At 42.5% G+C, this 22,515-nt stretch overlaps 1 protein-coding gene across 1 annotated transcript; it reads left to right on the forward strand.

Annotated features, from left to right (window-relative positions):
* The first annotated feature begins 783 nt into the window (after nucleotides 1–783).
* LOC128424953 (AP2-associated protein kinase 1) lies at nucleotides 784–20,177 on the forward strand. The gene is made up of 20 exons (XM_053411402.1): nucleotides 784–1,849; nucleotides 3,523–3,641; nucleotides 4,911–5,019; nucleotides 5,184–5,326; nucleotides 5,931–6,052; nucleotides 6,247–6,328; nucleotides 6,789–6,921; nucleotides 7,040–7,143; nucleotides 7,376–7,458; nucleotides 7,622–7,782; nucleotides 8,228–8,349; nucleotides 8,620–8,946; nucleotides 9,050–9,192; nucleotides 9,281–9,498; nucleotides 9,581–9,670; nucleotides 10,694–10,783; nucleotides 11,234–11,341; nucleotides 11,499–11,669; nucleotides 13,007–13,114; nucleotides 18,298–20,177. Exons 1-20 carry the CDS (start codon nucleotides 1,693–1,695, stop codon nucleotides 18,945–18,947), a joined length of 3,240 nt encoding a protein of 1,079 aa, XP_053267377.1. The 5' UTR covers nucleotides 784–1,692; the 3' UTR covers nucleotides 18,948–20,177.
* The last annotated feature ends 2,338 nt before the right edge of the window (nucleotides 20,178–22,515 follow it).

Raw genomic sequence — 22,515 nt, forward strand, 5'->3', positions numbered from 1 at the left:
TGTCATTCCTGTACGAGCTACAGTTGTGTGTCATCTCTGCTGCAGTTTCACTAAGAATCATTTGTTTGTAATATCAACACTGATCAACACATAGTGATCGGTATTTTTATTAAATTGGTGAAAATCTTTATATACAGCAGCACGAGATTCATTCAGTTCCTCTCTCAATGACTCACTCTCACACACACACACACTCAAACACACACACACACGCACACACACACACACACACACACACACACACACACACACACACACACACACACACACACACACACACACACACACACACACACACAAAGCTGGAAGTGCAAAAGGAAAGAGAGAAAAATAGATGATGATGAGAGCAAAAGAAAGCAAGAAGTGAGGCAGATCATGTCAAATAACAGTACAAGTGAATGCTGTCATTAGAAGCACAAATAAGTTACATGTTGCAGCTTTATACCCCCTTTATAGCCAGTCTGGGCTACTGCAAAAAAAAAAAACATGGCAGCCTCCATAGAGTGGACCCGCTCCTGTTGTAAATATAAAGTATACAAATAGGAAAGGGCCAATTCTAGGGTAAAGAAAACAACAATTTGTACAATTTAGGTGAAACACATTAGTGAAAACATCACTGGGATTATTTTCATACTCAATTTTTGACAGTGGATCCCTTTCACCTAAATCTCACCCCCTGGACCTTTAAACACTCATTAATCCACCTCCGATTTAAGCGGGACGTGAACGCAGCAAATGACCACATACGCAGGTGAGGGAGAGAGGCTGCAGTTACGCTATGGAACTCCATTACCCACACTCCCCTGCGCGCGTCAACAGCAACAGCTAGGATGCTGCGATATCTCCGACAGCCAAAGATCGCAGTGGCTGCAGAGATTCGGCTGCTGGACTGAAAAAAACCCTCACTCTCGTGTTTTGGTTGATGTCAAATCCGCCGCACGGACACACGCAGGTTCCGGGCTCCTGTCGAATCTGCGGCCGGGTTAGAGAGACGCTTGCCCCGCGCTAATGTGTTAGCTAACTGGGAAGGGAGAAGGAGGGGGAGACAAATCACAGTTTAATCGCTAGTGGGGGGGAATTAAATAGCCACACGGGCAGATATGTGGCGACTGGAGGCGGCTCCGGTTGAATGAGGATGGAAAGATCTTTTCCGGGCGACGCTATCGTTGAAGTTCCACGTCGGAAACGCATCGCACCCGGGAGCCGCTATCTTTCAGAGGGTAACCTGGATAACCTTACACGCGAAATGTCATAGCGCGTAAGCGGCTAGCACGGAGCTAGCTCGGCTCGGACGGGGATGGAGACGGACCCAATGTTCCCAGCGGTATCCTCCGACCACGGGCGGCTGCTGCAGGGATAGCTGAGGAGCAGGACTTTTCTCCCGGAGATGCTCTAGCCTCCCCGGGTGGTGTTATTCACTCCTTACGTAACAGCAGCTTCAGCCGCTCCGGCTACATCACCAGCGACTGGCTCGTGTTGGCGAAGCGAATGGGAAATATCGCCTCCTAAAAACCTCCACATCAGCACAAGAGGAGAAAGGAGAGAGGGGGTGGTGTTGGGGGGTGCAGTGCGTGTTTTTAAGGCTGCAAATAGACTCGTTGTTGGGTTCACGGTCTGCGTGAGTGCAACCATTCTGTGCGTGGAGACACCAGCAGCAGCTCGCCGTCCGCCCTGTGTGTCGCTTCGGACACCATGAGGAAGTTCTTCGATTCCCGTCGGGAGTTGGTCAGCTCCGGGCCCGGCTCCGGAGGAGGCGGCTCCGGGTCCAGTCACGCAGGCGGAAATTTCATTGGACGAGCCTTCACCGTCGGGCGACACCAAGTCACCGTGGAGGAGACCGTGGCTGAAGGTGAGAGATGGAGGTTTGCACAGAGCAGATGATGCATGTTGTAGGAGGAGGATGATAATGATGAGGGTGGTGGTGGTGATGATGCTTCATGCTTAAGGTAAATACACACAAGAGTTACGTGACAGCGCAGGGATGTAACCTCATACCATCCCCACCGAAAGGCTGCAGCCCTGCATCTGCCCCCTGTGTATCCTGGATGCAGAACAGGGGCCTGGTGCTGTCTACTAGCTGCCTCTCTGAGTAACACAGCAGTTTCTCTCTCGTCTTTCTCCCCCTCTCCTCTCTCTCTCTCTCTCTCTCTCTCTCTCTCTCTCTCTCTCTCTCTCTCTCTCTCTCTCTCTCTCTCTCCAATCCCCTCTTTTCCACCCATCTCTCCCCTCCTCCCCATTTTTCTCCCCGCTCACCCCAACCGGTCGAGGCCGATGGCCGCCCACACTGGGTCTGGTTCTGCTTGAGGTTTCTTCCAGTTAATGAGGGAGGGTTTTCTCTCCACATTCTCCAAAGGGCTGCTCGATGTGGCAGCTGTTTGGTTTCTCTCTATTTTCTTCAGATCTTGACCTATGTGCATTGAGAACGTGTATATTATGATTTTGGCTCTATACACATTGAAATGAATTGAATTTCATCTGAGCTGATGAAGACTTACCTGAATGAATGAAGGAAAAGTTTCTCACAAGCAGTAGATCATAACAAATTGTGGGATTTCGTTTTAAACACCAGTGATCGTCATGTTTTACATCACCACAACATTGCCAAGGCCTGTGCTTGACCTAAACAATGCTGTTTTATTCATTATATTCAACCAGGGAATAATATTTTCATTGATTTCTGGTGTTTTAAACAACAGTTTATTGAACATCATGCTAGTGTTCTTGCATACATGCTATTTAAAGTACATAAATGAATTAAACTAGAGAACATTGCAGTGATTTATGCTAAATCACGAAAAATATTGTCATCCTCAGGCCTCATTCCTTAACACTATTGACTATTGATTTTCCTCAAGCCACCCCATCTGTTCATTTTTCCCAACCGCATACTGTGGTAATTATGTCTGCCCCACAGTATTAATCAGTGTGTCAGGCTGCCAGCTAGTGAGGACTGTCAAAGCCAGGGCCCACATTGTAAATGGTGTAGGAAGACGGTGTTTTACAGCTGATCAGATTGTCTGCACTTGCTGAAATGAACCGAAACATTTATGTCAGAAGTTGGAGCCGACCCTCAACTTAGACGAGGTGTTTGCATTCAGCGATCACGATGCCACAGAGCCGTACAATACGCATGTCACGTGCGGCATGAGCAGCATTGTCTGGCCCGATACTGAAGTCACTCGGTCACATTGAATTTGAGTGCGGTCTGAGCTATACCAGATGGTTAGGCCTCAATCTAGGCCTCTACATAAACCCTGCAGCAATGACATGACTAATGCATTACACTATAAGGCTGCAACATTTGGTCCTGCTCGTCCATACTGATGCAAGTCTGCACAGATACAAATTGCGACAGTTCCTGTATTTTATTGTGAAAGGGGGGAAAAAAGAATGTGTCAGCTTAATTTCCCAAATCATAATGCCTTAACAAAGCTTCTGAGAAGGATGTGATGTTGGTTGCATAGATTGTCGTTGGTCTATCCTCTCTTTGAAGACTGACCGTGTCTTTCCCCAATCCTGCAGGTGGTTTTGCGATTGTGTTCCTTGTGCGAACAAATCAAGGGCTGCGTTGTGCCCTGAAGAGGATGTACGTCAACAATGAGCACGATCTGCAGGTCTGCAAACTCGAGATTCAAATAATGGTGAGTTGCCGGTCACTGAACATTTATCTGTTTGTTCTCACTTTGAGCTTGCAGGGGTTTGAATGCTGGGTAAAAAACACACATGAAGGCAAAAACAAAACTCACTGCTTTTCGAAATTGTACCTGCAAATGTCCCAAAACCCCCCAATGAAAGATATCTTGCTCCGGTATGAATAACTGCTGGATTCAGTACACAGTCAGCCTGCAGCGGTGTTGTTGGGATGGTTCTGTATTTATTCATCTGCTTCTTGGTGAACTTTGCTTTTGTTTACACAGTATTGTTTTGCATGTTCTGCTCTCCCCTCCTGAGATGGGTTTTCAGAGATTTACATGAAATCTCATACAGACAACATAGTACCTTAGTTTATCACCATTCATCGTTCTGTACCCAAAGTTGAAGTTCACCCCCTTTGACAAATGTATAATAAATGATGCCTGTTGGCTAACGTAACACAAAACTGAACTGATCACATCCCAGCTATACAATCACTGTCATATGCTGGTAGAAGGAGACTATTCTGACTCCATCAGACCAGCTTGACCAAAAGCAGAAATGGGATTTATTTAGTCTATAAATAGACACGTTTGTCATGGTAGCCTAAGACAAAATGTCATTATTCTATCATGAGGCTTTAAGAGGCTTTTTTTTCTATCATTCACTGAATTCAGGATCTTTACACGAAATACAATATTTTCTATCAGTAGGAATCCTCAGGAAGGAAGGAAGTGAGTCATGGTCATGTTATTTAAAAAGCTGATTGTATAAATTTTCAACAGAATTACAAACAGCTCTTCATAACAACTTGAGTTGGAAGATGATGTCATTCAAAATGTTTCCTTTACGTCGGTCTCTCACTCATTCTCACGCACAAACAAACAAACACGCACAGGCAGGTATAGATTGACAGTCCTTCACCTCAGATGGTGTTCATTACCTAATACATTACTGTTTCTGATTACCTCACACTGCATCATTCTACTCGCACTGACCACAGAAGTCTAACAACATTAAAATTCTCACTGCATATTTTCCAGGAAAATATGGACATTTTTCTTCCCTGCCTCACCTTGTGTCGCAAATCTTTGTATCGCGTTAGTATACCGGATTTATTCCAAGTACAAAATTGTGTCAGTTAGACTTCTATACCCAGAGTAAACAATTCATATTGTACAACAACACTTTTCAGCCACTTACAGCAGTTGCCTGTTTTGTTACTTACTTTGAGCAGAGTTGTGTGTTAACACTCGTGAACTTGTGTGTTCTTGCAGAAAGACCTTGTCGGTAACAAGAATATTGTTGGTTATCTGGACTCCAATATCACTGCTATGGGATCAAGGGATGTATGGGAGGTTCTCATACTTATGGACTATTGCAAAGGTGATTACTGTCGGGGACACGGGCTGCGGCTGCAACCACATACTTTTATTTTTGTAAAAGTGAATTGAACTTGTGTTTAAAGAAGTAAAAAAATCCATGATATACTTGTCAGCTTAATTATCCGTGTTGTTCGTGCTGCTGTATAATTGGATTTTATTTTGCAGGAGGGCAGGTGGTCAATTTGATGAACCAGAGGCTGCAGACCGGCTTCACCGAGGTCGAGGTGCTGCAGATCTTCTGTGACACGTGCGATGCCGTTTCTCGTCTGCACCAGCGCAAGTCACCCATCATCCACAGAGACCTTAAGGTGACACATGCTGCCACCTCGGTTCCCTGTAGCGCTCGGCTATGCAACGTGTCAGACAGGACCGGTTGTCCAATCCCTGGTAACAAGGGAGGGAAAAACCACCACCTGCAGATTACCCTGCTGTGAGGTCTTTTGAAGAATCGGGGTTGATATGTTTGTGTAGAGTTGTGTTAAATTATGGATAGCTGCAACAGGAGAGAGGAGGTAGATGTCAAAATACTTAAAGTGCTGCAGAACTGAGTCAACTGCAGTGGGGCCCGTCACGTTCATTTTAAGTCACTGTCACTCAGAGGTTATAATCCGGATGGAAACATTTGGGTTTCTTCAACTCATTTAAAAAAGTCTTAAACTTGAGAGTAGTATGTTAGAGAATGATGAAATGATCGTGCCAGGTTTGACTAAGTTGGCATTTCATTATGTGAAGATGGCTGCACTTCAATATTTATATTCAAGGTGTGTGTGTGTGTGTTGAAGAGGGGTTTGACTTTGCAGAGCGGGTCAGTTGCTGCAGCACCCCCTGACATTTAAAAGTCCAAACCAGTTGTCTTAACTGAAAGCAGCTACACACGGCTGTGAGAGTCTCATCTCATGTTTATATCTACAGGTGGAGAACATCCTCCTGCACGACAAGGGTCATTATGTGCTGTGTGACTTCGGCAGCGCCACTAACAAGTTCCAGAGTCCGCAGACCGAAGGAGTTGCCACGGTGGAGGAAGAGATCAAAAAGTGCGTGCCTCTTTTCACCTGTTTTGTCTATATCTACTGCTTTTATTGATTAGCACTCGTTTTGGTTAAAGCTGTAGACTCACTGAATTTTGTTGTTTCGTGCAAAGGATAGAGACAGATAAAATCTAAATTTTCAATAACACAATGTCAAAACCAGGCAGGTTTCTTACTAATTTCTTCCTTTCCTCTTTCAGATACACCACTCTATCATATCGTGCCCCTGAAATGGTTAACCTGTACAACAACAAGATTATCACCACAAAAGCAGATATCTGGGTGAGTGAAGAGGACGGTAATCTTGAAAAAAGTGCATAAATCAAGTAAAGCCACAATTTCAGTTAAACATATTGAAAGTGTTGCTTATAGTGTATGTTTTTTTCCCCCCATGTATACCTGTATTTGCATGGTTACTTGATTTTTTTAATAGTAGAAAGCAGTGACATCTTGGCTTGTTTATTAATATATTAAACGTACAGGCTTGGTAAATAGAAGTTTTAGGGATTGGTTGTTCTTAAAAAATGAAAATGAAAAATTGTTTTTGTCTTATTTGTGCTGCTTACAAGTCAGAAACTTCTGTGTATTAACTTAATAGTTTAGAACACTCTGCCTGCTGGTGTGGTTTGGAGGGGGAAACGTTTTTTTTGTGTGACTTGATTGCTATTCTTGTTTAAACTCCTCTCCTCTCTTTGTTTGTGTTGTTGGTTTGATGGGGCATGCTTGTGATTGTCTTCTCCAGGCACTGGGTTGTTTGCTGTACAAGCTGTGCTTCTTCACTCTGCCCTTTGGTGAAAGCCAGGTGGCCATCTGTGATGGCAGCTTCACCATTCCAGATAACTCTCGCTACTCTTACGATCTTCACTGCCTCATTAGTCAGTGTCTCTTTAACGTCACTTCACCTTTTCAATATCAATTTTCACAAAGCATGCTCCTGTGTTAATGTCTATTCATTGACTCTCTATTCTTCTTTCTTTATGGTGCTTTTTTTAGGATACATGCTGGAGGTGGACCCAGACAAAAGACCAGATATCTACCAGTTGTCCTTCTTTGCTTTTAAACTAGCTCAGCGGACCAGCCCTGTTCAGAATGTGAAGGTCAGTTTCCGTCAGCACTGGGGTCAGCTGAAATATTTGGCTCTCCGGCTTTCTCTCAGGAGGAATTTTTTAGTATTCAGCGGAATCTGCAATGGGTGTCTTTGCCTGACCTACATTAACAAACACTTTCGTTGTCACGCTGTGGGAGGAAAATCTGCTCTAATTCATCATGTGCATACAGAATATCTGCCAACTTCAAGTTTTATTGTCATTTTTCTCCCCCATAATCCAGAATTCTCAAATTCCCTCTAAACTTCCTGAGCCAATCAAAGCGAGTGAGGCTGCGGCTTTAAAGAAGAACCAGGCTAAGCCCAGGCAAGCATGAGCTGCTTACGTTGTATTCCTATCAGAGCTGTAGTTACTCTTCATTTTGTGGAAGTAATTAGGTACAATCAGTATCCTGATACTCATTAAATAATTATGTTCACACTGTTTGCCATCATTAACATGAAGGCCAATATCCTCCCTTTGTTGCCAGACTGACGGATCCTGTTCCCACCACTGAAACCTCCATCACCCCTCGCCAGAGGCCCAAAGCAGCCCACACCCAGGCTGCTGCGGGCATTCTACCCATCCAGCCTGCTGCCCTCACCCCGCGCAAACGGCCTAATATCCCTGTTGGTGCAGCTCAGCCCATTGGTACGTATGGAAAGGGAAACCAAGGTTTTGAATAAAGATGTGCATAAAGACCAGAATCCCTCTAATCCTCTGTCCACACGCTCAAGCCTCCAATTCTCAACAGTAACAGATCAAGCACGCAGGTTAAGACTCGCGTAAATTAATGCAATCTAACCACAGGCCCCAAGTGATTATGGGATTATTTTCTCCGCTCTGCCACTTCAAATACTGTTTCATTTTATATCAGCTTTGTATCTGTTACAAATCCGTTAGATTTCCTGTGTTTATCAGATTCTATGATCCTCTTTAATACATTTATTCTGAAGTGAACTTTAACTCAAATCCTCCTACAAACCTTTTTATGTTGTTTGAATTTATATTGTTCTGCGTACGTAGTATTTAGATAGAAAATATTTTCATGCTCTCTCAAGAGTAATGAGCTGTGTTCCTTTTAACAATCCCTCAGGAGTCAGCTTAAACCTCGCTCAGCCCGCTGCAGCTCTGCAGTCACAGAAGGTGCAGACTTCTGCTCTGCCTCTCATCCAGTCGCAAAACAATTCCAGTCCGGCTGTGGCGCTGCAGAAACAGGTACGTGCTCTCTGAATACACCGAGGAGCTATCTAAAGATTATACAAACCCTTACAGTGTGTGTGTGTAAATGTGCAAAAATACAGAAGAAGAGGAAAGAATCAGAAGAAAACGGCTTTAGTAGCATGATATTATTATTATTATTATTATTATTATTATTATTATTATCAGCCCTATACAAATAAATTAACGGCTGCAGTTATTCCTCTCGTGTCAGGGCTTTGCCGATGTGATGTTTACGGTGATGATAGGTAACGTTGTCTGTGACAGGTCGTGCTGCCAGCCGCAGTTACAGGAGCAGAGCCCCCCCCAGTAGCAGTAGTATCACCAGTGACCAAGAGTGACGTCCAACCTCAAGCTCAGCCAACAGTCCAGCAGCAGACCACGACTCCCTCTGTGGTCAGCTCCTCCTCCCAGCAGGCAGCAGTGACTCCATCCAGCCCGGCCCCGCCTCAGCGTCCAGCCCGTCGCAAGCAGGGTAGCCAGCCTCAGCAGCCAGCGGCTCAGCCTTCGCCCAGCAAACCGGCCTCTGATCAACCTCCTGTATCTCAGCCCTCAGCTGCCTCCACTGAGATCAGCCAAAAATCTGCTGAGACGGTGAGCAGGCTGCTGCTCTCCACCATCAGCTTTAACATACTGTGGGTTTTATTGAGGTTATTTTTAATGTGTTTTGCTTTCACTGCATGCTTCTTTTGGTCAGACTCCACCTGCTTCTCCAAAGACAACTGAAGAGCGAGGGCACCAACGTGTCCCAAGTGACACCACAGCGAGTAGCATCGCTGCAGTTCCAGTTACTGACTCTCAGCAGCTGCAGGGAGTTAATGGAGACGCTGCTCTTAACCTGTAAGTGGCATATTTACTGGAATATCAGTTCAAGTTGGGGTTTTCTTCAGTGTGTTTTATCTGTTATTCTGTGCATTTGTCTCTCCAGATCACTTACATCTCAGCCAAGCAACACCCAGCAAGTTCAACAAGGTGCTGGAGACGCAGTCCAGGACCAGAACAAAGCTGGAGCCGCTGCTCCTGCCTCTGGCGGCGCAACCATCACTCCGACACAGACGTGGAACCCCTTTGACGATGACAGCTTCTCCAACAACTTCTCCAACCTCACTGCTGAGGAATTCAAATCGGAAGACAAGAAGCCCAAAGGTAAAGTTTGTGTTCATAGATGAGTATTATTTTCAACAGCTTACAAAGAGGAGATGTTATAACTAGTTCATGTCTTCACTAGACCTACCTTCGGAAACTGAGACATCATTTTCTGAAGAGTTGATACCAGGCCTGCAGGCCTTGACTGTGGAAAACGAATCCCAAGAAACAAGTATGTCACAGTTTTCCCTTTAGAGTCAGTGTTTTTGTTCTGTTCTTTATTTTTACACAGACCAGGGCTCACAAAGCTCCACGGGCCCTCCACTTCCATTATAACAAAGCTACATCTTAAAATCATATTACACTGGAAATCATTCCAAACTTGTAAGAAAAACACATTCAAAACTGACTCATAAACCTTGTCTATCCAGAGTAGTTCTAACATTAGAAAAACACATCTATTCTAACCTTTTTTTAAATAAAAAACAACATCAGCATTTTAAAAGATTAAATATCAACAGAATTTCAACGTCATTCCTATAAACAGGCAACTGTTCTCCTGAGTTATCCTGCTCATTTGTGGACATCAAACAAAGCTGACATAAAGACTGATTAATTTATAGATTAATGGAAGCATATCTTCATAACTGCTGTCATTATGCTGGGTAATGCATTGTACTGTATACAGCTGAAGGACCGTAATGTAATGTCAAACCAAGAAGTATACCTCTTAATGTGATAGCTTCCTATGTGCAGAACATAAATATAAACGGGGGGTTTGGTCTCAATGAAAGAAATGTCGGCATTGATTATTGTTTTAAGAAATGATGCTGTTGTGCCCAGGAAATGTAGCGACTCACGGTTTAAGAGCTGCTTTTAACAAGCGAGACAAACGTGAGAATTGATTTGCTCATACACAGAACTAGGTAATGCAGTCGCTTTAAGTCTTTAGCTGTTTAAAGAAAATGTGGGGGAGTTTTTAGTTTTCCTCAGTTGGTCTGTTTGATTCATTAAGACATTTCAGGAATCACACTTCATTCACTTTCTTCCCAAGAGTTGCGTGAATCCTCTATTGTGATTGTACATTAAATATGAAGCTACTGACATCGGCTAATGAGCTCAGACTTAAAACAGGCCAGGTTTAAACTGTTTGATTTGAAATGTACCAATGAAACAACAAGCATGTATTCATATTGGGTTAATTATTTAGGCTTGATTTCAAATCTTTGCTGTATAACGTTGCTTTGTTTACCAGTTGAAAGAGCGTCAGCCATCGTAGACTCGGGAGCTTCTCTGTTGGCTGTAGCAGATCCTTTCTGTGCCCTGGAGCTGTTGGATGCACCAGGTAAACACAGTCTCTCTGCCGGTGGATGCATGTATTTGTTACTGTCTCACACAGTTGGGCTATTCGTGAAAAGCTCTCGTCTTCCCGAAAGAAATCCAGACCCATTGTTTAAGAGACATCTGACAAAATGATGTGGTGGTTGTCCTAAAATATTCTTAGTGAAATGAATAACAATTAAATATGGATGATGACATGAATAAGTGATGATTGCTGAAGTACTTGATCTAAACATTATATAGACGAGCACCCAGTCTGGCTCCAAACCAAACGTCATCAGACCAAGTTCTTTTCAACGTCTTTCCTTCTCGTCTGTTGCTCTGGGAATATCTTGAATCAGTAAATCCTTACATGACCTTGACTACACAAAGAGCACAGTCTTATCCCCTGTATTCCACAGTCTGTTAGTGGTACATGTTCTGACCCTTTCTCTCTGTCTTCACCGGCCTTTAGAGAAGCTGATTGAAGGACTCAAATCCCCCGACACATCTTCACTCCTGCTGCCTGACCTCTTGTCTTTGTCGGATCCCTTCGGTGGCTCCTTGGAAGAGTCTGCAAAAGGTGTGTTTGTGCTCCTAAATGTTCTCTGGTGTGAATCTTAAAATATTCTAGTTTGCAAGTAGTTTAAGGAGCGTAAGATCAGTATAAGTATCAGTGTCCTTGTCCATAATTAAACTTTAATCTCTCCTCTTTTCACTTTTACCTTCTCCTGACCCAGACTCCCTCACTGCAGACGACTCTCTCCTGGGCTGCTCCCTGATCTCTGCTCCGTCCGCCCCCCCAGCAGCGAGCAGCGCCACCTCCTCCGTATCCTCAGCCCCCAGCTCCGCTGCCTCTGCTCTGGATGATTTCTGTCTGTTGTCTGGAGACTCCACGCAGCCTAAAGCAGGTAAGGTGGAAGAATCTGGCAGAAGTAGGCGGTGAGCTCCCTGAACACAGAGAGTGTGAGATTTAAAGCAACATCACCAACAACTAGGATCTGATGTGGCCTGATAAACGTTTGTGCTGGTCTCGCTGAATGTTTAACTCAACATCTGCAGATGGACTCGGAAAAATATTCAAATTCATAAGATGGTCAGACAAGGACAGACAAAACAACATTTCCGTTTTTACAAGCTGATATTGAGTTACCTTGAGAAGCATCTTGACGTTTTTCAGGTCATCTCTTCATGACGTGTCCTTGGACATTGAATGAGTCGCTGGGAACTTGATGTCTGCATATTTATTTCTTACACAAAGAAGTGTTTGTCACAGTGATTCAGCAGTTGGTCAATTTCAGTCATAGGGTAAAAGAAGAAAACCGGAAGAATACAAATGATTTAGAAATGTGTATTAGAGTGACAGAAACACTGTGGGTTACTAATATTCACTTAAAAGTCAAAAGTTCGGTGTTCCAGTTAATTCATCCTTAACAGGGAGGTCCCTCATCAAAACAAATACAGATTTCTAGGTTTGAAATGTTTGTCTCTGTATGTTGGCGACTGGTCCACGGTGCCCCCCCCCCCCCCCTCTCTCTATCTCTCTCTCGCACAACACCTGATTGGATTGGCTCTAGGTCTCCCAGCAACCCCAAGCGATAGGGATAATGGATGGATGGCATTTTGGACTTGAAGCTGTTTACAACCCTAGAGAGAAGGAAAACGCCAACAAACTCCTAAAACCATCTACTGTTATTGGGGATATTAACATTGTCACTATCTCTAGACTTCAACCACTGGGTGGCAGCAGACGCATTTCCACCTCACCTTGACAAATTCATCTTGACAGTCTGAGTTATATTTCTCTCTATAACGTCGTAATCATTTGACATTAGAGGAAAGTTCTTCTTTTTAATGGAATCGTCTGTGAAACCACATTGGGTGTCTCAAACCGAGAGCTCCTCAGCTGTGGCTGACATATTTGTTCTGTGTCTGGTGAACGAAGGCATTTAACTGTTGTTGACAGGACAAACTCCCAATCACAGCCTGAATGAGTGCAGCAGCTGCACGATCCTAATTACCACTAATCTCTGCTCATAAAATCTTATCAAACATCTCTTTTACTGTGGGAGAGCAGTGGATGGTTTGTTGCAGTAGCTGAGATGATTCTCCGGGAAAAAAATTGTAGTTTAATCATTTTTGGTCCCAAACTATGTATTTGCTTTTTGTTTTCTTTTAACTGCTTCCTCTAAAGATTGGGCTTTTATTCTGTTACATCCAACACCTACGTTTCTTCTGTTCTCTGCAGACTCGTCTCTCCTGATCTCGGACTTTGAGCCTCAACAAGCCAGTGGAGAGGTCGGCACCGAGGATGAGTTTGATCCTATTCCCGTCACAGGGCGGAAGAACTCCCAAGGTAAGTCTTTACAGTCTCTGCAAGGAGGCACAGGCGGGTCAAGATGGTTTTTAGGATTAGAGACTTACCCGGGGGTGTCTGGGGTTCAGTCGCATGCTAATTTGCTCAATAATTACTGACCTACTGACAAACTGATCAGGTGTCTGCACTACTTCTGCATCCTCACTTGAGAATGATGCAGAGTTATATGGGTAAACTCTGCCCTCTTTTTTTCTCTCCTCTCTCTTTCTCAACCTCTCTCTCCCTCTCTTCTCTGACTGCTGTGTTGCTTGTTGTGAATCCCACTCCTCTGCTTCTCCTCCCCTCTTGTTTGCCCTTACTCCCCCCCCCCCCCCCCCCTTGTCTGTCCGGCCAGTTTCAGGAGGCCACTCGCGCAGTAACAGTGGCGGCTCTGAATCCAGCCTGCCCAGCCTGGCCCGCTCCCTGCTGCTGGTGGACCAGCTCATCGACTTGTAGGCGGCTCCCTCCCCCCCTCCAAGTAGACGCTGTAACACTGGACTGGCATAGCATAACTGCAATCAACACTGCTGTCATAACTAGCTTCCTGCACCCCTGGCTGCCATCATCGTTGTAGCTCCTACAGTAGAAGCCTCCTCCGCCTTTTAGTGCTTCTTCACTCCCGCCCTCTCTGCCGTATCGACTTCATTATCTTGGCTTCTCCTCACCTCTTATCTCTCACCCTCTCACTCACATCTTCTCTTTGTCGTAGTCTCCGTGCATCGTGTATTGTCCGTTGGCTCAATACACTAACATCATCCTTTCTAAAGATTAACCACCGCATCTCTCTGTCAATCAGGATATGATATTGCTATCCAGTTTGTTTGAACAATATTTCATTGTGTCTAATAGCAAACAATAGAAGATCATTGTTGTAATGTACAATAGGCCTAGTTCTAAGTGGTTGTAGTTATTATCGTGCACAAGTGAATTTGTCGTTGTTCGGCTTTTTTAAGTTCCTCCTCCCCAGGTTTATTTGCACATTTAAAAGTAAAACCATGGAAAAGTTAAATGATAGTTAGTTCAAATAGAGTCAGTTTCTTTCTTCTACGAAGGGAAGCCTGTTTGAAAAGTGTCATGTAGCCTGATTTGCACAGTAGCAGGAGTGTTGCCTCCGTCAGCCTCGGCTGCTGGAGGGAATATCTTTTAACAGTTTAAAGCTGCTATCGATTAGACTGAATCGTTCAATGATATTGTGTCACAATCTGGAAACAAACAGCCATAGCCCCTCATTCTGCCTCCTTCAGCTTCGGCAGCACAAGCACCGTACAAAGTTATTGTGATGTGGAGAAAAGCGGGACACAAAAACAGTGAAGTGCCATAAAATAATCTGTGAAGTAAACGGACTAAGCTGAATGGATGAGTCCTTGAAGTGTACAATATCTGCTTAGCTCATACTATAACTATAGTAAAAAGAAATATCTTGCACATTATGTTACCAATTCAAGCTGAAAGTGTTTTCAAGACAGAGTGCTTCACCTCAATTCGATCCTTGAGGCAAGCGATAGGTTGCTTTGGAATTAAATGATCAATCACTGGTCATTTAACAGTGTTTATAGCAGGGTGCCATACCCACACAAAAAATGCATGAAATCATGGAAAAAACTTGAGTAATCAACTATGATAGAAAAACGTAGAAATAAACTAAGTAGAAACAACAATTCAGGTAATTTGTGGCACTAACAGAAACGACACAATGTGGCATTTTCACTCATTTTCATTTTTTTATTATAAGCTGAAACACGAATTCCGCATCATGCAATCCCTCCTACATCCCTGCCGTTTGTTCACTCATAACTTGTGTAAATAGAAATCTGGACTGCAGGCTCTTATCCAGACCATAGAGTTGGTTCTTCTTCCCATGTATATATGAAGTCATTGTCATAAAGCTTTACTTGTGGAAAACATATTGCTTTACATGTGAAATCTGTCATCCATATATATATATATATATATGGTGATTGATTGAAATTTGATTGACATTGTTTTCCTGTTAATAAATGTTAATATGACTAGAGTGTTAGAGAATGAATGTAAGAAATAAATATTAGTCTATAAGGAAAAAAACATATATAATTCTTAACACCATAATCACTGAATAATATGGAAGAATACTCATTCCTCTTTGTGGGATTGTTTTTCTTGGCTCTATCTACTCAATAACTGTCGGTACATTGAACTGTATAGATGATAATCCTAGTCTTTGTTAGACTTGAGAGATTAGGCTGAATCCAATGTCTTATTCCACCTTTGTGAAACGAAAGTGAGCCTGTGTCCCGTTTGTTTACATGGACTGATGAAGGATTATATTTTTATTGAACGCGGTTGAGAGTTTTTCGGACGAGCGGGAGATTAACCTCTTGAATCTTGGTCCTGTTTCATGTCTTCGCTTGAACTAGAACTTTTTCTTTTTTCGGAAATTGTGCTTTGTAAAGCTTTTGTTTTTCGCTTTACCGGGTTTTAGTGATCACAGACGTCATATCGAAAAAAAACGCATGGCAGTGTTGTTGAATGTTACGTTCACGTGTGTTGGTGGTTCTACAGTGTTCTGATAAGTATGTATGTGTGCGTGGAGTCGGACTTGTTGGATGTGTTTTCCAGTAGCCTACTTGTGTTGTTGTTTGCTGCGAACATGGCGACAGTCACGTTGTCATTAAAGTCTCTTCTGAAAGCACAGCCCCCCCTCCCTCCTAAATTCTCTCAGGTCGTCAGAGCTCCATGACTCTCTCTCTGAGGGCTGGACACGTATTGGCTTACTGCTCGCCCCGGTCTCTCTGTCCTCCGGACGTCTGCGCTCCATATTACAGCTTCAAGAATTTGTCGGATTTGTCCCGTGTGAGGGGCTCTGTGAAAGGGGGAAATCGGCCAGTTTCACAGTGACCACACGACACTGTTGCTGCTGTGGTTTGATTATCTGACGGCATCAAATCAGCCGTCCAGGGTTTGAAAATCAGCTCCAATCAGCAATATAAATGTTTCTGTAAGATCAAATAAAGTAATTTTACTTCCCATGCATGAACACAGTGCATGAAGACCATCTCAATGTCAATACTAGAACATTATATCAAGTAGAATATATCCTACATTACACATATGCATTTGCTACATCTACTTATACTGCTACATTTTTGAAGTAAGTAATCATACGTTTAAAAAAATCTGGATTTATAATTGTATCATTATTTATCGGGTTTTAAGATAAACAAATCAGTCATGTTGTGTTAAAATGCTGAAAGAGATCCAGGAATGCTGGTTAGATATATTCCACAAATCTGAATAAATGTAATAAAAAAAATCACCTTAAAACTTAAATATTAAACCAACTAAACAAGAAATATTAACGTAATAAGAATATACCGAATCTGGGAAAAGAGCTCAAGTTATCGGGGGCATTCCCACGTTCTTTGATAATAAAAGGTAAAGCAATTCATGATAATGACTTTATGTAGTACATATTGGTGTCTTTGCAATTTCAATGTCATACACTAGCCCCCACACTCTAAAAGACTCACGGCTCACGTGTTTCTCCTTGAATCATCATCCTCTCTATGGTCCCTCCACTGAACAGCTCAGTCACTCGCAGTTACTGTTTGAAACCTATGCAACTCCCGAGCTTTCTCCCTGTCGCTGCCTGTGTGCTGTTGAAATCGGTGAAGACGAACAGGTAGTGAGATTAGTCCTTGGGTGTGAAACAGGAGCCCCTCGTCCTCTGTTGTTGTTTTTTTTGGTGTTGTTGTTTTTTTGCCAAAACTGAAATCGGATACTCCCCGAGTGTTTGGCCCAAACCTGCGTCAGAGCTGTGGTATCGTGTGCTCCTTCTATTTTTGTGAGATAATTAAAGAATTATAAAGGAATAGCAAATAAAATACAAATGTGAATGTCAACGTGTGGAGTTTTGATTGTAAGACTACTATTTTTTTCCAAATTATGGGTTAAATTTATTTTGTCAGTAAAATAAACATTTAAACAATTTATATTAAGTTATACATTTTCAATTTTAGATTGTATTAACAGGTTTAAGTGCCATAATAACAATAATTGATGGTGTTTGATTAGTTTCTCATCCGACTTGCATGAAAAGATAGGTGCATGAAAGCTTGTGGGAGACAAAGGGCTTAAAAGTGATTTGTTGATTTGTGAGATAATATATTTGAGTGTGGATAATTGTGTAATTCACTAATCAACATGTTGTTCTACTTGGAAAGCAGGGTAAGTCCACTCAGGTAAGATCAAACATCAGCTTCATGCCCCATTCAAACTCTCCATCTTTATCTATTACTGCATTGTGTCGATGCGTTTAGTCTCTGTACGATTCGATTTTTACTTCAGCTACTCAAAGTAATATTATTATTCTAATTTCATACTCGAGTCTGACGGCCGACTCGAAGCCACTGCTTATTTTTTGGGTATCCACTTACTTATTGATCCTTAAATAACAAGAATAGAGCAGAACAGATATGACGGAGACGTGTTTGAAGTGTATTACATAAATGATGGGATATTAAAAAATGAATATATATCTAATTATTTTTCACGTATTTAACTACCTACCTAGCACATTATAATTGCCAATATTGTTTCATATTTTTTTAAACCCATAAATGTGAAACTGGGCCTCTACACTGAAGATATCTTGACACAATATTGATAATTCTAATTGTACTGGTAATGATAATTATTATATTCTCATAACAATAGCTCCTTAGCCAGTACAATTGCTCAACAAATGAATCCTGTAAACAATACAACCTCATTTAACAGTTATGCACAAGAAAACTATAAAACTATCTAAAGTAATCACTAAAAACAATGAAGTAAAATTGGGAACATTTTTTTTTAGCGATGAATTAAATTCAGATGGTGACACTTCAAGTCTTAGTTCCCCATGTAAACATATCACAGTAGAAAAGCACAGAACTAAATGAATTGTTTGTTAACGAATGTAGGATTTAAAAAAACTGAAAAGTTTGTCATCACTAAAACGTTACAAGATTTCCACTTGATCCCTTTCTGTCACTGGGATCCGATCAATATGAGGCAGATTTGGTTCATCATCCACTTCTCTTGTTTAATATCACTGAAAGTAGAAAATAGGCTGTTTTGTATAATGTGCAGTAGATTCAGATTGTAGTTGTGACGCTCTGCAGCACGTGTCCTGATGTTCTCCTGCTCTCCTCCACACACAGACCTGCAGAGGGAGCTCCACAGCAAAGCACCGACGGGCTCCGGAGCGTCTGTCCTGCTCCAGCTGTCCGAGGAGCAGCAGACGATGGCTGCTGCGTGCGTCCATAACAAACACACGTTGCAATCAGATGAGATGAGCACACACCACCATGTGACACCAGCTCCTTCCACCAGTTTACCCCCCCATCCCGTCAGCGGCCCGGTCACCTCTGACGTCTTCCAGCTGGCTCCTTTCAAAACACCTGGAAGAGAAAGCGGGGCGTCCTCCGGCAGCTCCTCCTCGTCTGCGTCCCGTAAACCCACCGAGGCGTCCGATGTCTTCCTCCAGGCGCCGTTCGGGAAGAGGCCGGAAACCGCAAAAGCTAATGCTCAGTTATTTAAATGTGGAACGCAGCACATTCAGAGTCACCTGGTCCCCTCTGCAGCGTCTGTCCCCGGTCCCCAGCCCCTCGTCCCCCGGGCCCCTCCGCAGCCTCTCGTGCTCCAGCAACCGGTGGCTGTGCACCGGGTCGTGTCCAGGATCGGGCAGTTGGCCGCGGTGGGCTCCGTGGCCGTGGGGCCGCTGCACTCCTGGACCATCGGGGGACGAGCTCTGGAAGACCCGTTCGTTTCTGCACCTTTCCATCCGAGGTGCTCCCAGGGGAAACCTTGAGGATGTGTAACCGTCCATTAACAAAATGCCAAGTCAAGAGCTTTTATTCTGCAACTAATGAAGGAGCCAAAGTAGAAGCCAGTCGCAGTGTGACGCTTGTTTGTTCTAATGTGGTTTTATGATTATTGCTTCGGTATCAAACGGCCTCAATGATCCCTTTAACAGCGAAGTACTTTAAAGTTAATGCTCTACCTCAGTCACGTGATAGTGCGTCAGTTCAGCGCTTTACTTACAGTCTGAACTGAGAAGTTATTCACAGGACCGACAGTGGGTTGATCTGGTTCTCAGTGCCCTCGTGCTGAAAACTCGCTAGGACACCAAAACCCTTTTTTTAATAAATTCTTTGACCAGATATCTTTTACTTTTATTCCATTTTCTTTTATATACTTGGTGTATCTCAAGTGATCCTATTTTATTTATATCTAAAACATGTATCTTGAGGGAAAATAGTCACATCTGCATCAGCATCTGAAACGAAATATCAAGTTACTGCATTCATTTGAATTCTCTTATCAATTTTGCTGTGAATGCAATGAGTTCTATTTCTGTTTTCTATCATCCATCTTGTCTTATTTCCATTCAGACCTTTACACTTATTGAACCTTTCAAATCAGTGTGGGAATATGGTTCCAGGCTTGTGTTTACATTCAGCATTGATGCTACAGCAGATACCAAACATTTTTCCACAAGATAAAGAAAACCAGTGAAATTAAAATGGAGAGGGGGAGGGGGAGGAGTCACTTTTGCAGTTGTAGCTTTCATGTAAGGGAATTTTTATCAATATTTAAAGGAACCCCAAATGGTAAATGAGCGTAGTAGACCTGCTTTTAGAGGATGTTGCTGCCATTTCCCCACACACTCTGAGCAGTGTTTTTAGACTTTTGTGGTTGTTTTGAAATGAGTTTGTTACTTTTGTTTGTCTTTGGTTTTAGTATTTTTGAATGAAACATATCATGTATGTGGTGAAGTAAATCAGACAGTACAGCAAGAAGTCAGCAGCATCTCTACGGAGCCAGGATTCTATTAAGTTTCTTCTTAAAGTGATAAAATTTGAATACATTTTTCTTTATTATGCTTCATACCATGTGGCAGAGACTTAAAATCATAATAATACCGTAATGCCTTTATTAGCAGCATTTTGTGCATGCATCGTATTTTCATTTGTATTTTCTGACATTTGAAACTTGACATCAGTGAAAGTTAATCTGTATTAAAGTTTTATAAATATAATTGCAGTAATTTGGTGGTAGTGTGTTTAAGGTAAATACTAGTTTCTTGTCTTAATAGCTGCTTCATTACCAACTTGTTCCACAGCAGGGGATCCTGGCCTTTGTGGTTCTACCTGAGATGAGATGGAACAACATTAAGAGAACTGCAGGTTAAGATGGTTGTTCTGTGTCTCAAATGGTGCTAGTGGCCTGTTGGAGGACTTTATATTCTGATTCTGCAATATGATGGCTGATACATTACGGTTTTACATTTCTGGCCTTATAAAACAAGACAGGAGAGGTTAAATGTATCGTCTTTCCATGGAGACTTTTGTTTTGCCTGTTTTTATAGAGACCAGATTATGCAGATTAAACCTCACGCAGAGGTAAAATGGAAAAACAGATAAAAACACCAGACACGATAAACTTTGTCTGACTGGGTCCCTAATAAACCGACATATGTTACAGGTCAGAACCTTTTCTTCGGGAGGAAAGTAAATTGAACTTGTGTTAAAGATGAGCCACTTGATTTGTTGCTCAACATCGAGATTTACTTTCCTGAACATGGAACAAAAAGAGCACATGGAAGAGAAGTGGCGAGTACGTCACAGAAAAGAGAGATAAACAAGGAAATGGATAAATATGGAGGTTTTTGTTACCACCACCTGGGAGGTTATGTTTTCACCCCGTGCTTTTTGTTGGCTGGTTTGATTCTAAGTAGGACTATGCGTAAACAACGGAGCAAATTTCCATAAAATGTTGTGGAGAGGTTGGGCATGACCAAAGGAAGAACCTATTACATTTTCCTGCTGGTGTTCTTGAAATAACATTGTGTGATCGGACGATTATCCAACATTAACGTTGATTTCTCAGAGAACAAGTTATTGATCTTGATGTTTAGGAGACTGATCTTTCTCTGTGTGCAAAGTTTCAGGCTGTTGTGTGCTGCAGGATTATTTTTCCCATTTGACCCTGGACTTTCATGGATTTTCCAGATGATGTTATGTAATGAAAACCAAATAAAACGCAGAGAGACTGACGGATCCGATCAGAGAAGATCAGGAAGGAGAATTTATTTTGAAAATCAAAAAGAACTGTGCAAAGTGCATAATCACTGCTACATGAGCTAAGACACATTTTGCAATGCTCTCCTTTTTGTAGACGTAAAGATGTAACATTCTATATGTTCTTATTGTCACCTGCAAACAAACATGAAAGACCTAAACTCAAGTTTCCCAAGCTCAACATTAAGTCTATATATTTTGTCTCCTGCGGTGCTGGTCTCTGTAAAAGTGTTAAACAGAGTAAATACCTCTTCCAGATCTCCATGGCGTCACAGTTGGATTTTGATTTTATTGTATGCCTGTAACCCGACTGCCTGCCTCTGCTTCTGGCTCTTTTCTCAGACACGCCTTCATGAGCTCACCGGCCACAGGGCTGCGAGTTCGACTGTGTGCGTCTGCGAAAGCATTTCCTATTGAAGAAAGAACTGAGACCAAGTACAGCACATGGAAAAGATATTCTGTATATTTGGGTTTATTTTAGTCTGATCTGAGTGGAATAAAGCTCAGCTGACTGGATATTCCATGTTGCATAATCCCAGACCCTGAGAAAATAGTGTTTTATATATAGAGAGAAGCTCTGTAGACATCCCTCCTAAAATGGAAACAATTTACACCAATCATTTCGGAGTATTTTTGTAAAATAAATGAATAAATTCAATTTCTTCAACGCTCCAATGATTCATCCCCTTTCCGGCTGTATATGCTTGTGCAGTATGAAGCTTTCCTGCACTGCCAGCCAGGAAAGAAGAGAAAAAAAATCAAAGATTTATTTTCCTTTCAAGAAAATTTCTCCAGTTCTTCCACAATGGATGTTTCCCAGAGCCTCTTCATTGTGCCCAGTCATCTCTGAGAGACATCGGGGGCAGCTCCCCTCCTCCTCTCCCAATGACAAAGAGGTCAAATCAGCCACTCAGCAGAGAAATCTTCATTTTTAACCACGTCCTCATTCATTCTTATAGATGAATGAATGACAGAGAATTCAGTGATTTCTGACGTGACTAGATAGGTTTATTAAAAACATGCAGCATTTTAATTCAAACTGATGAACTTGCTATTGTCTTTCCATAACCAGAGGCCTGATTTACGACGAGGTCTTCACATGTTGTGTCATCTTTGGTTGACAGATTGTATACGTTGTTTTTCTAGTCACACACACACACACACACACACACACACACACACACACACACACACACACACACACACACACACACACACACACACACATCTACAGATGTTCAGATGTTTTCAATCCGTCTTGCTGAGTAAGCTGAGGACGGGTGGAGCTATGCAGAA

Source organism: Pleuronectes platessa, chromosome 19, assembly GCF_947347685.1.
Source record: "Pleuronectes platessa chromosome 19, fPlePla1.1, whole genome shotgun sequence".
Classification (NCBI taxonomy): domain Eukaryota; kingdom Metazoa; phylum Chordata; class Actinopteri; order Pleuronectiformes; family Pleuronectidae; genus Pleuronectes; species Pleuronectes platessa.